Here is a 13,210-nt window from a genome sequence, read left to right on the forward strand (position 1 = left end):
ATGGACAAATATCCAGTTTTACACTTTTCAGCCCTGGGTAAATACATGGATTCCTACTGAGATGCTCTTGTTTAGTATACAACCCTACAGAGGGGATGGATGGATTCCTAAAAAAGAACTTCTCCAACCACCAGGGATTCTAGTTGCACCTATGTGTCACTATAAAGGAGCTGGAGATGACGTCAGAATACCCAGCTGTTACTGCTCCCTGTGAGTCCAGGAGGATCTGCCCAAGGGTATGTGAAATTCTGCTCCAAAGATTAAATTTCTGTGTCCTTCGTATAACCTTCTGTTAAAAGAGAGGTGACCTATTACTCCATATCCAATCCACTTCTTTGGAAAACAAGAAGTTGTGCAAATGCTTCAGGTTTTAATTTTCTTATATTTAGAAAAGAAACTGTTAATAAACTAAGGAGCTAAATATCTGGCAACAACCAGTTTATACAAATCATGAGTATGGTTAGTGAATAGGCTGTATGTTTTCATGCCCCCTCCCTAACATTGCTGTAACCAACTGAGCCATTTGAAAATGTCTTTCTTTACGCTGCAACATTTGCAAACCTGAACAGCGTATTGATGGGCTGTGAGCTCAAAACAGCTTATCTGCATTAAAACAACATCTCATGATACTCAAGCAAAACACTTGTGTATGTAAGTGCCTGCAGAACTGGGGTCAGGCTTATCAATTAGTGAGCTTCCCTGCATCTATTTTTCCAGCTCTTCTCTTGCACTAGATCCCGATATCAGACTGAAAGAAGGGAACATTTCCATTTCATTACTGCCTCTAAATTTGTCTTTTTATAAACTCTCTCTTCTTTTAAGTCACCCTTTGTGAAGACCTTAATGAGAAATCTTTGCAGGTTGTTGGTGTGCATCCACCTACTTCTGATGTTACTTGGTCTGCTGCTGATTATTTGTATGAGCTGTGCATAATGCTAATGCACCACTGAAGTGACTGCATTCTTCTTTAAATTGTCATTTCTTTCAAATTCTTGGACTAAAAGAAGTTAGGCCTCCAACATTGTTCCAGCCATGTTATCCAGAAGACCAGTTCCTGGAGTAGCATTAAAAGTCTACGCAACAGCTGTTGGCTGCTGATGCCGCATCAGTCACACAGAAGCGGGAAGCAGAATACACTTGCAAGTCATTACAGAAACCAGAGGTGAATTCTCTAGTAATACAATCCTCCAGTACACAGAACTATAACCTGTAAATACAGTTCTCTTTAAAACCAGTAACAGACCTAGTGGAAACAAAATCCTATGCATCCTCTTAGGCCTTTCAGCTTTCCAACGGCACTAGAGCATAGCTGAAGAGAAATAACAACTACCTCCACCAGCAGTATAAACAGAATGAGCACCACTGAGATTAGATATCAAGACAGCATTCTTCACAACAAGACCCAGCAAATAAAAGTGTATCACACCATCGAAAATCATCTGTTTATAAAATCACCGAGGCAAAAATTTCTGCTGTTTCATTCACAAGCTCAGCAGAAGCATCCTATGTAATTCTTAAACTTTCTAAATCACACTTTGCTTCTTTTGTCTGGGAAATGTCTTTGGCCCTAATGAAAAAAATCATCATTAGCTACTTGATTTCAAATTTGGCATCTATAAGCTTTTTCCTGGAGCCAGTGATGCCAATGGAAAAGCCCCTGACTTCTGCAGGGTCCAGGAGGAAGCAACTTCAAACAAACTTCGTAAGATTAAGGCGCTCTAGCTTTCTTCAAACTCTGAACTGGTAAGAAAAACATTGTAGATCTGAAGCTAGGGGAAGATTAATGCTTTGTGTGCTAGGGAAGTTTTGCTGATAAATTAGGCTTGTTGAAATAAAAAAACTGAAAGATGCAAAATGATACAAAGGAGAAAGTAAGTAATTAAAGGCTTAAAACAGTGCAGTTGAAGTCAAACATCAAAACGAGAGATGGATGATTTACCTAGTTCACTGTCCAGTTCCTCCGTGTGTACCCCTTCTTCTCCAAGGGAAGAGCAGTAAATGAGACAGAAAAAATTAAAAGAAAATTTCAGATACCAGCACCAAGCAAGAAATTCCCTCCAGCAAATGGCAGAACCAGCACTAATTTTCTACAGACCAAGCCCAAGCTTTCCATTTGTCACACTTTAGTGATTAGAATATTGATGGATCTGATGTAGATAATAAAAGAACTGGTTCTTGCATTCTCAAAAAATCTCTTATCAGTTGACTACCTTCCATGCCACAGCTTGATATGGCAAAGTAATACATTTGTGGTGTTCTCACTGTAGTGAAGCTTCTCCCTCAGATCTGTATGGTCCGACCTTTGCAATCCGTTCTGTTGACACACGGATCTATCAGCAGGCCAGACCTGAATACCAATGAAGAAATCTGAGAGGAAAACCTTGCATCTAAATAAGAACTAATGTAGCAAGGTTTTAGGAAAGTACCTAAATTTATGTCCATACAAGGGCCAATTACTTCACTGTAACTACTCAGATGATTTAAGATAGGCATGAAGCAAAGCGCCTCGTTTAACTGGAGTTGCGGGCCCACACCAAAGTCCAGATGTACGGGTGAGGCATATACAGGAATGCACCAGTTTTAGCAGGGCACCTGGGACAAAGATCACATAATTTTTCAAACACACAAAGCCATCAATATTCACTGTTGCTCCATTTATCATTATCTGCTCCATATTCATAAGTTAACAGTGACACAGATGATTAAAGTATTGCTTAGCCTATAAATAATAATAATGCAGTCTGAAAATGAAAGATGATGACAAAACCAGAACAAAGATGGTAAAAACAATCTTGGACCTAATACAGTAAAGTGTTAGCCACATAAAGGAACGATAGAAGCAAACAGAAGATATAGTGTCACAGCATTGCTTTTGAAAATTTGGACACCTAAAAAAACCACTTCCATAACATGTTTGCAATATATTCTACCAAAACAGTAGTTTAGGACCATCAGCGTGAAATATGAATTGCAATTTCCTGTGATAGCCTAAACAACTGGAAACGACCAAAAACTTGCTAGGGACGTGTATCCTGATGGAGGAAAAACACAAGGCAACTGCACGCAAACAAATCTGAAACAACATCTAACATTTATAAAAACCGCAAACAGGATGGAGTCGGGCCTGAAAACTCACGCGCACACACACACAACAAACAAACCAGAGGAGTCGTCCCACTGACTTCAGTGGAAATACTCCCAACAGCGACCCTTGCCAAAACATGTCCAACTTCTACGATGTAGTAAAAATAACCTTCTCTCTTCTTTGTGCTCACATTGTTTTCTAAAATATAATTATTCTTTTGTGCAAAGCAAGATCACAGCAGCCAAGAAAAACAGTGCAGTGCACTGCTGTACCTATGAAGCAAATGGTTTAACTACTGATGTTAAAAATATTCATTAATGAGCAACTGATGAAGTGAAAGGGTGTGGGGGAAGATGAAATTAGCTGATTTTAAGGACCTGATAAACAAAAATGCCATTATTCTGTAAAATTATGAACTTAATTGAATACAAAAAATTCCCCAGCCGTATGTTTCTAATCCCAATTAAATAAATTATCCCAATGCTTGTTTTATAATTGCTAAGAAGACAAGAGGTTTGAAAGACTTTCCCTTCTGCGAGGAGACTTAAAACTGTTTAGCAGAGGAGCTCAGTCACCCGCTCTTGACTCATCCTACCGGCTGCTCCTTGCCCTGTCTCAGAGCAGAGCACGGGGCATCACCGGGGCTATCGATGTAGCGGGAGTCTTGCTGGTAGAGACAGCCAGGACAGAAGTTGTGCTTTAGGGAAAACTATCTTCTGAAAGAGGAAAGATTGTGCTGAGGCTTAGGAACCTGCTCTCTAAATTGCTAGCAATGCTTAACTGCAAGGAGGAGGGAGCTTTGCCTGCATACACTGTTATTTAATTTTGTTGCAGTTCTGATCACCCACTGACATATCCATTTTTAGGTGCAAAGCAAGGCCTTCATTAATCCAGCTCCCTCTGCTTGCTCCTTGACAGATGACGCCAGTTGCTAAGGATCTGAAGCAGGCGTCAGCTCGGTCCGCTCAATTTTTGCCTGGGCTTTGCACACCCTTGAGGTCTGGGTGCATGCTGCGTTGTGCACTAAGAAGTTGGTGACCTGTTTCATCATGGCAGCGGAAGCTGCACAGGCAAATTCTCACATCCTGCAAAATCTCACACGTGAAAGGAAGCAGAGGTTGAAAAACTGCATGTGCAAAAATAGTAACAGCAGTTCTGGAGGCTAGATTTGAACCTACCAGTAAAAAAGGGATGAAGTGAGTTGATCCTTTTCTGAAGTAAAATCATAACTCTTACTGAGCTGACTCACACCAGTAGGAGTTTAATCATGTTATGAAAACTAATTTTACAAGGACAGCACCAACACTGATGAAGTAAACCCTTCAATTTTTAAGATATGTCTACCACAATAACATTGTGCTAGCCAAAAAAATGCATTAGAATACCACCACCTTTCCTGGTCTGTAGACCAAAATTTCCACACAGGTTTTCCCAAACATTTAAATTATTTTCATCATGATTCCCTTTTTCTTCCAGCATCTCCTAAAGGATGCAGGGAAAGAACCTCCTTTAACAGTCCTGCATTTGGCTGCTCTAAATTGGACAGTGGCTTGCATTTCCAACATCTCAAGGAATACAAAACTACATCAGTGTAAATTTTCAGTGGCAAACATCTACACTTCCAAATGGAATTTGTTTTCAGCAATCATAACACTAAATGGACTGTCAGAATTTAAAAGTAGAAGTGAAGCAATTGAGTTATTTCTGCTCAAACAAGGAAATAACAACATAACACTTTCAAATTCATGTAAAGCAGGTGGTTGAAGTATAATACAATGGAGCACACGGAGACTCAGTCGCTTTCCTCCTACACAGCGATCCAAGGAGCGAACGTGTTAGAAAGCTTTGAGTCTTGCTCAGCATCAGTGACTATTCAAATGCCTTTGCAAAAACAGAGGCCTTTTACTTCGAGCACCTCTTTGATTTTTATTACATTATCCGCTAACTCAATGGCTATCTTCCATAGACAGTGATTCTACAACATAACCGACATTGTCTCTATGCACTTACTAATAAACCTTTTTTTTTTAAAGTATTTCTGAACACAGGTTATTGGAAAGAGGAAAAGGAAAGGAAGAAAGCCACCTAGAAATGGACCAAACACATTATTATCTCACTATTTTCAGTCTCTTACCATCATCTTCACATTCTTCTAGAGGCTTCTGCTGTTTGTTCAGGCACCGTGGATCTAGCCAAGATGTTGTTTTTGTGTTATGGCTGGAAACCAGAAATGGAAATATGACCTTTGTTAATAAAGCAGACCTGGAGTATCAGTGACATGAGAGTATGTATCCTCTTTGTTACTCAACAGACCTGAAGGCATACTTTTGCTTCAGAAAACAATGGCATTATAATCTGCTGTTTTGCAAACTAGTCTACCAAATCACAACAATCTTGGCATTGAAAACGCAAAGGTGAAAAGTGAAAATATACAGATCAGCATTCCTGACTGGAAGAATGCATGTGAAAGCTGCAATATTATAATATTAATTTCCAAACTTTTGTCTTTGGTGATTTGTTTCTTAATTCCAGGAGCTGTCTCTGAGCCATTTTGCCTCCTGACGAAAAGACGGAAGTTTCCCTTCCTCCCTAAACCACGCAGTGACCTTTGTTCCTTCAAAAGACCTTTGACCTTTGTCTAGATTTGACCCAAGCATTAGTCAAAACCAAAATTTCCAGTGAAAACTCTTTAATTAGACAAATCAAAATGTTCTGTCAAAGCCTTTGGTGGAAGTTCAACAGCTTTACTTTCAACTCTTCTTTTCTACAAGTGCCCTGACAGTATCACGATGCCAGCCCCAGCAGTGAAGGCTGCATAGTAAACAGGCTTAAAATACATTTTTCTAGAAATTATTTTCTCCCATCATTTCATTTGCGTATGGAGACAATCTTGTAATACAATGCCTCTTCTACAACCTGATGTCATCTTAGACATAACCTGCAAAGACAGCCCTCCAGTCCCTGAGGTATCACTTATCTAGCTTAGCCTTTAACACTGCTTAACAGTTTTAAGTTTCAATACCATAGTAATGCTATTTACTTCTCCTTCAAGGTCTCAGAGAGGTTTACAAACTTAACCTTAGCCTCACAACAGTCTCACAAAGCTGGAAATGCTGTAATGAGGGCTATGATCCCCGAGGAACTAACAACTTGCCAGCAAACTTGTATTTTACTGCAAGAATGCCCCGCTCCTAGGATCTGAGTGCGTAAATAAAAGGTCCTTGTTTTATACATCCGACTACCCAGCCCTCCCAAAGCACAATGAGCAAATGCATTTAATCCTTTTGTATGCTTCAGAGCAATTAATCGCCAACTAGAAAACTGAATAGCAGAAATTTAGCAAGTCAGGCAAATTAACATCAAGAAAGCAGAGGGGTTCTGCCAACTTACAAGTAAGAAAGTCTGCAGTCTAGCTGAGAAAGAGGGTGGTAGGAGAGCAATGATATGTTTGCATGCTTCTTGCAACTTAGTCTCACTCACCAAAGGCTCACAACAGTGTGGTTTGCCGAGGCACAGAAAATTCAGCTGAACACCTTTCAGATCATACACTCAGAGGGACAGGATTGTGTGAGACCTGTAACATGCACAGATCTACATGCAGGGTAGTGAGGGACTGGGATAGTTTGGGTAATGAAAATCCCAATGAAAGCACCAGAGAAACATATCTCAAGAGCCAAATTGCTTCATCAACAAGCCATCAGGGTCAGTTATCTGACAGGCAGCTCTGGTCCCACTGGACCTGTGCTGGTTCTGTGCAAGGTGCTCAGGTGTTCCATACTGTTCCCTTCAGCACCCTGACTTGATAACCCAAAGCACTGTAGATGACGGTACAGACATCTGAGCCAGCTTGGGTCCACACAGCTCATTAGCTTGCTCTCTTAATTTGATACAAATCAAACTAAATTGTTTCTAGGCTCAGGGTGTCCTTAGAATTAATAGAACTGCAGTCATTCAGTGCTGCATCCACACTAACACATTCTTGCACAAAAATCACTCCCGATGCATATGTATCCTCAAAATGGTCAATCTGCACTGCGGGGAAGGAAGCAGTTGGTGTGCTACTAAATTTTCATGTCAGACAGCCAGCCGTGTATGCAGGCTCTATTTTTCCACCACATATATGAGTCTCCTGCAAAAGGCCTAACAAATTATTTAAGGTGCTACAGCCCTGCATTGCTAAGAGAATACGTGCACATAGAGAATATAGCAGTGGTGGGAATGTTTTTGGGGGAAATTGGTGGCAGCAGCAGAACCCCTGTGCTGAAGCACCTGTAAGGAAAAACAGCAGGGGCCCATGTGGGGACAAAAAAGGGAGCAACCAGCTGCTTGGGCAGCATTTAGTGCTCATCATCTGTCCTCCTCCAGGGAGAAAAATGACAGGCTGGATGGGCTATTACTCAGGCTGTGTTATATACGTTAAAACCAGAAAGTACATCAAAGAATGAGGCACCCTGAAGACATAACAAGGGGCAGAATACCATGTTTGGGATAATGAACACATTTCAGTTTCATCCAATATGCAGCTGATGAGAATTTGCATTGTGCCTTCTAGACTTTGGCTTACACTAGGGGGTTGGTGGAGCCTCTTCAGGTAATTGAGAGCACCTTGAAAAATGGCCTTTTTTACAGCAGCCCTCTCCCAGCTGGTGAAGAGCTGCTGTGGTGCTCTCAGTCGTCCCAGCTCCTCAGATCTTCTGGCACTCTTCTCTGATGTGTTTCTCTGCCATGGCAGCCACGGAAAGACCTGCTCTGATGAACCTTTCCTTGTCCCTGTCCAAAAGTCCCCTCTCCTGATGATGGAGCAGGACTGCTCACCTCACTGCCCTAATCCAGCACAATTCTCTGGAGTACCAGAAGGGGCATTAGCAGAGGAGGTTCTTCTGTACTAACTGGCCCCTGGCTCCTGGTGTGCAGACAGAGGATCTCAATTTCTAAGACCGCATTAAACAGACCATCAAAACCAACATCAATTCTTCGCCCCTTTCCTCTACTTGGGCAGTTAAGGGCTTGAGTTTCAAAAGCTAATTGAATTTTAATGTCTAGCTAAATTCTGTGCAAGAAATCTCTTCCGCTAACAGGTCCCATTTTATAAGTTACTCCTATCTCAATAAATCTAGACAAGTATAATTAGAGACTATTATTTATGGCATGAAAAAATCAATATCATCATAAAACTGCTGACAGCACTCAGCTCTTAGGCAAAGTCTGCAGAGCATGAGGTACTTCTTGCTTTTCCAAACTTACTGTGCCTACTTTGCACTGAGCTATGCCTTCTGCAAACCACTGGAGCATGTTAACACTTTTGGCCCATTTGCTCTGACGAGAGGACAACACACAAAGTCCATTCCCTGGCTCTGCTACCGCCTGAGAACATGACCGGAGGAATTCTCTCTGCTGCATTATGCACAGAGGCAGGCTCCAGAAACGAAGTCTCAGCCCTTTCAATTAGGAGCTTTCATTCCACCCGTGAAAACAACTGGCCCATATTTTATAAGTGTCTGTTGCTTTTGTAACTACCCTCATAAAACGAACAATTCCCCCTGCCTTTGAACTCAGGAGTAATTTGGATGTTAATCCAATCAGGAAATGCAAAGCCCCTTCAGAAGCAGTAAAGGACTTACAGCTCTGCAACATAACCATATACACTAAATATTTAATACACACACATACGTACACAACATGCATCCATGGAGGTTTACTTATGCCCAGAGAGAGAAGGGGAGAGAGACGGAATTAGAACAACAAAAATGTGCTTTACTCTATAAAATAGACTTCTCCGTTCTCGGTGTAGGCCATCTCCCAGTTTTCCGGCAGAGGACCTAGGTTATCCTCAGCAGAAGGAGGTAGGTATTGAGGGAGGTTCTGAGATGGTTCCGTGGTGGGAACGTTGGTGTGGCTATCAATCGCGGACGGTGGGGCTGCCGCTCTTACGATATGAGTATTATGCTCGTCTTGGTCACCAGACTCAGCTGTAGAATAAAGAAGCACAAATAAAATCGAAAATCAGTCTTTTTCTCCTCCCATTTGCTTCTTTGGGTTTATCCTTACAGTTTTCCTCTCCTTGCTTTTTAATTCACAAGACACAGCAACAGATGAACTGAGGGCAGAGACTCTGCAGTCTTTTTGCCAGCAGGGACGAGCTTGCTTTGCCCACACACACTCTGCCAGCCAGACCCTCGCCAGCGCAAATCAGAAGCTGTGATCAGCTACTGTGCTCGCTCTAATAGGCCCTGCTGAGGTACCAAAGTCTTCCGAGCTGTCTGAGGCCAGGGCTCACTGATGTAGATGAGTTCAATGGGCTTCTGAGCAGGCTTACAGGTTCACTCCCACAGTGCCAACTGTGGGACAGGGATTAGGAAAAAAAATTTCCTGTTTGAAGAATGATCAAAAGGGGAGATTTTTACAAGTGTAGAAGGTAGCCCGAAGCTCAGAGTCAACAAGCTAATGATGAACGCCTCTACTGTGGTGCATTTTTTTTAAATTAAAAATTAAAACTAATGTCAGCACTACACCATGTGTCCACATGTTGCTGCCCACTAGTGCCTGTTCTAGCTGTCCGAGGAGCTAGATCATTGCCAGCTTAAGACTGTGAGTGTAAACATGCCCAAGTCTGGAAAACACAAGTCACTGTGAAGTCTTCTAAGGAAGCAGGAGCATTTTAATATGGCTAGCACACCTACATGTGAAAGAAGCATAAGGAATCACTTTGGTATTCTATGGCTCATCTCTGTATCGTTCCAGTCAAAGTCACTCAGGAGTATTTTATGATGTATCTGGCCCTCTTCCCTCTAAGAAAACATTTCTGATGCTTATATCCATGCAGTTTTGAGCTGTATCCATGAAACACTGCCGCTCATTCCCTGCACCCCTAATCACTGTAAATACTCACCACAAATCAGGTCTGTGCCCCTACCCCTTCACAGAGAGGTTTTGGCAACAAGAGACAGGTTCTAAAATTACCCCTCTGCCTAGCAAAGGGATTTTCTGTTTGGTTCTTGCAGGTGTTGAAAATCGGTGACAGTACTTCCAAATCACCTGAGACCACCCCTCTCCAGTACACGCAGCAGGCAACACACTGAGCAAGAGACGGAGATATCAGTGTCACACTCTGCCAAGTCCCCAAGCAGCGGGACTGAAAGGGTTTCACAGCCAAGACCTCGCCTCCGCTCTCCAGACCAGAGACCACTGACGTCCTCAACTCACAGCCCACGGCCTTGGTTTTTGGGGGGGTGGTTAACTGCAGCTCCTGCACTATTTCTAGTCTGTGTGCTGCCTTTACAAAAAGGCAAGATCCCGAAAATAATAAACTGGGAGAAGAGGGAAGAAAACGATCTAGACTATAGCAGTACCCTCAGCTGCCTGCTTTCTAGCCTTCCTGGCATTTGATATTTTTAGGTAGAAGCTGACAAGATAAGGAAGCATGAATGAATCATCGCCAGCTTAAGACTGTGAGTGTAAACATGCCCAAGTCTGGAAAACACAAGTCATTGAGAAGTCTTCTAAGGAAGCAGGAGCATTTTAATATGGCTAGCACACTTACACGTGAAAGAAGCATAAGGAATCACTTTGGTATACGAGAAATAACTCTTTTCTTGATTCTGTGCCCATTTAATGGAGGCAAGGGGCCAGGGCGTGATAATGTGACAAATGAGCTGCACCTTCCAGTATTTCATCTTGTGGAGGAAAACAAGGAAGAGAAATTATGCTAGAGTCAGTTTAGGGGCACCAAACTGAGACAGGCAGCAAGGAGGTCAAACAGCATCTCCCACCAGCTTCCTCCCAAAATCAGATCCTGTGACAAGGGCTGAGGTTGCTGCCGTGGCACAACATCTGAGAATCTACCTTTAGGTGCAAAATTTTGTAAAGAAGCTGGTAAGCAGAGACAGAAACTCAAGCCTGGGAGGGATTAGGCCAGCCAGGAGTGATTTGGGTTGGAAAGATGTAACAGAGCACAACCCTCAAAGCCATTTGACAGTTTGGCCCAGAGAGGGTCAAAACTAAATCTCAGTCTAAATCCTTTTAAAGCTCTATACAGATGTTAAAGCCAGGACTTGGGCAGGTAGGAACTGGCATGACAGCTCCTACGACTCATCAGAAGCTGGGGAGGAAAATTGTTACGGTGGTAGGAAGTGACCAGAGGACAAAGGACCAAGTGCCAGTGATGGTGAACACCCACAGCAAGCATCTGTCAAAGACCTGAAGGTGTGGATAACGCTGCTTGCTAAGTACCTACCTCAAAGGGAGCTAAAAAGATGAATCCAGCGTTTGAAACTGAGCTGAGGAAGTCATGCTCTTAAGTGCTAACAAATACTAGGATTGCAGACATGGGGAAGAGCTCTAGCCCCTCAGAGCTTTACAAGCTTCCAGTTCGTTTCTGTGGAAACTCAGATGATCTCCAGTAGTATTTTGCTCTGAATGTGCCTGCACAGCACTTGACTTTAGATTGCAAAAGTTTCCAGTGATCATTCAGCCAGTGCTCAAGGGTAGCCATGGTGGGATAGAGATCTCTATTCAGCAGGACACAAGGCCTTCATAAAAATAGAGAGCTTGCCCCCATGCTTCAGACCTCATTCCTACAGCAAGCAGCCCTTAGTTTGCTGCAAGGTACCTTGGAAAAGAAGACCTAGTAACTGTATGTGACGGGTATCTCTAGATGCAAGGAGAGGGAAAGGACAGCAACATATTTTTGAAGAATAATTAATTTCAAATGTATCCTGGTTGAGCCATTTCATACTGTTTATAATGACTGGAACTGTCAACCATAGCTGAACTCTTCCTTGAACTTTCTGCAACTAATGGATTTGAGCTTTTCCCCATTTTTTCTCATCTACCTCAATCCCACAAGGCCTTTTTAGAAGAACTGTGCATGTCATTGTCCACACCCAGACAGCTGCCATCCCGGTGTTGTTGGCCAGCTCTGTCTGGGATTGACAGCTTTGCAGGAAACCTATTGTAAAAAAAAAAAACCCAAAAAAATCCCCTCCCAAAAAATCTTCCCCGTGTATCCTAACTGATTGACTGCAATATTTTTGTCTTACCTGTGAAGCTACTGCTCATTTCAGGTACATCATCCTCTTCCTCATTCTCTGTATGCACTATGCCAGCATTTTGCATATCATTGTAAGACTTGGTTCGCTTTGGAGTCGACTGCTTGGAGCCAGACTGCAGGTTTTGCAAAGCATCGGTGGAAGTCACTTTCCCACTGAGGGGCTGGCTGGGAGGCTTGGGCGTTCCATAATAGTTACCTAGGCAATAGAAACACATTTGCATCTTCAAAAGAGAGCAGTTTATAGCAGCAAGATTTCTATTTTATTTTATTTTCTATTCCATTAAAATCTCTTTCTCTCCCCACAAGTAAGTAAGTAAGTAAATAAACTAAGACATGCCGTTGCCATTTTTGGGGGGGCATATTTCATCTCTAGAGCAGACACGGAAATATTTCTTGCCTTTTAAGTTATTCTTGTTGAATCTAAAAGGGGAAGCAATGGTTGCATTGTTTAGGTGCACTGAGCGTACAAGGGCTAAAACAAAAGGCAGTCATGGTGAATAGCAAAACTTCATCTCGTTACATCTGAATTTCAATTAGTAGCCTTTTTACATGTGTGCACCCACACAATGCTGTGGCAGATCTGGAGTGAGCCCTGCAGAAAATAAAAAATTCATGACTGCCATCACCCAGATAAGTGATGAAAGGCTCAATGGCCTGCTTTAATACACAGGTTCTTTTAGGGTGGATGCTGCATTTAAAAAGCAAAAACTATTCTCTCTCTAAAAGAAAACTTTGTCAAAGGAGAGAAAAGGAAAGGTACCACGTGGCACTGCTTTCCTCAAAGAGGAAACTCAGCAGTTGGGTCAACTTGGGTAGAAGTGAACAACCAGGCCTTAAAGCAAAACTTGAAGGGATAAAGATGCACCCACAGTTATGCAAACACACAGCTCTTGGCAGCCATCACTAGATGTGATGCAAACAGTACAAAGTGCTTGGGATACTTCACCATCATTTTAAATGAGCATGGAAGATATACAGAATCAGCACAGGTTCACTGATGCCAGAACCGCACAGAGGTATTTCACTGTTCCTGTTTCATTTCACCTTAAACGCCACAATAGTGCTTGGCTTGCCCT

General features: G+C 42.3%; 1 protein-coding gene across 1 annotated transcript in view; it reads right to left on the reverse strand.

Moving 5' to 3' along the window:
• Positions 1-13,210, reverse strand: part of MAGI1 (membrane associated guanylate kinase, WW and PDZ domain containing 1) — a 360,601-nt gene that overhangs the window by 66,479 nt on the left and 280,912 nt on the right. The window contains exons 4-7 of the mRNA XM_075713622.1: positions 12,124-12,330; positions 8,844-9,054; positions 5,220-5,302; positions 1,940-1,975 (exon numbers count right to left, since the gene is read on the reverse strand). Coding sequence (XP_075569737.1) covers positions 1,940-1,975; positions 5,220-5,302; positions 8,844-9,054; positions 12,124-12,330 — 537 coding nt within the window. The remainder of the gene's footprint in view (positions 1-1,939; positions 1,976-5,219; positions 5,303-8,843; positions 9,055-12,123; positions 12,331-13,210) is intronic.

The sequence above is a fragment of the Pelecanus crispus genome, chromosome 7, assembly GCF_030463565.1.
Source record: "Pelecanus crispus isolate bPelCri1 chromosome 7, bPelCri1.pri, whole genome shotgun sequence".
NCBI lineage: Eukaryota > Metazoa > Chordata > Aves > Pelecaniformes > Pelecanidae > Pelecanus > Pelecanus crispus.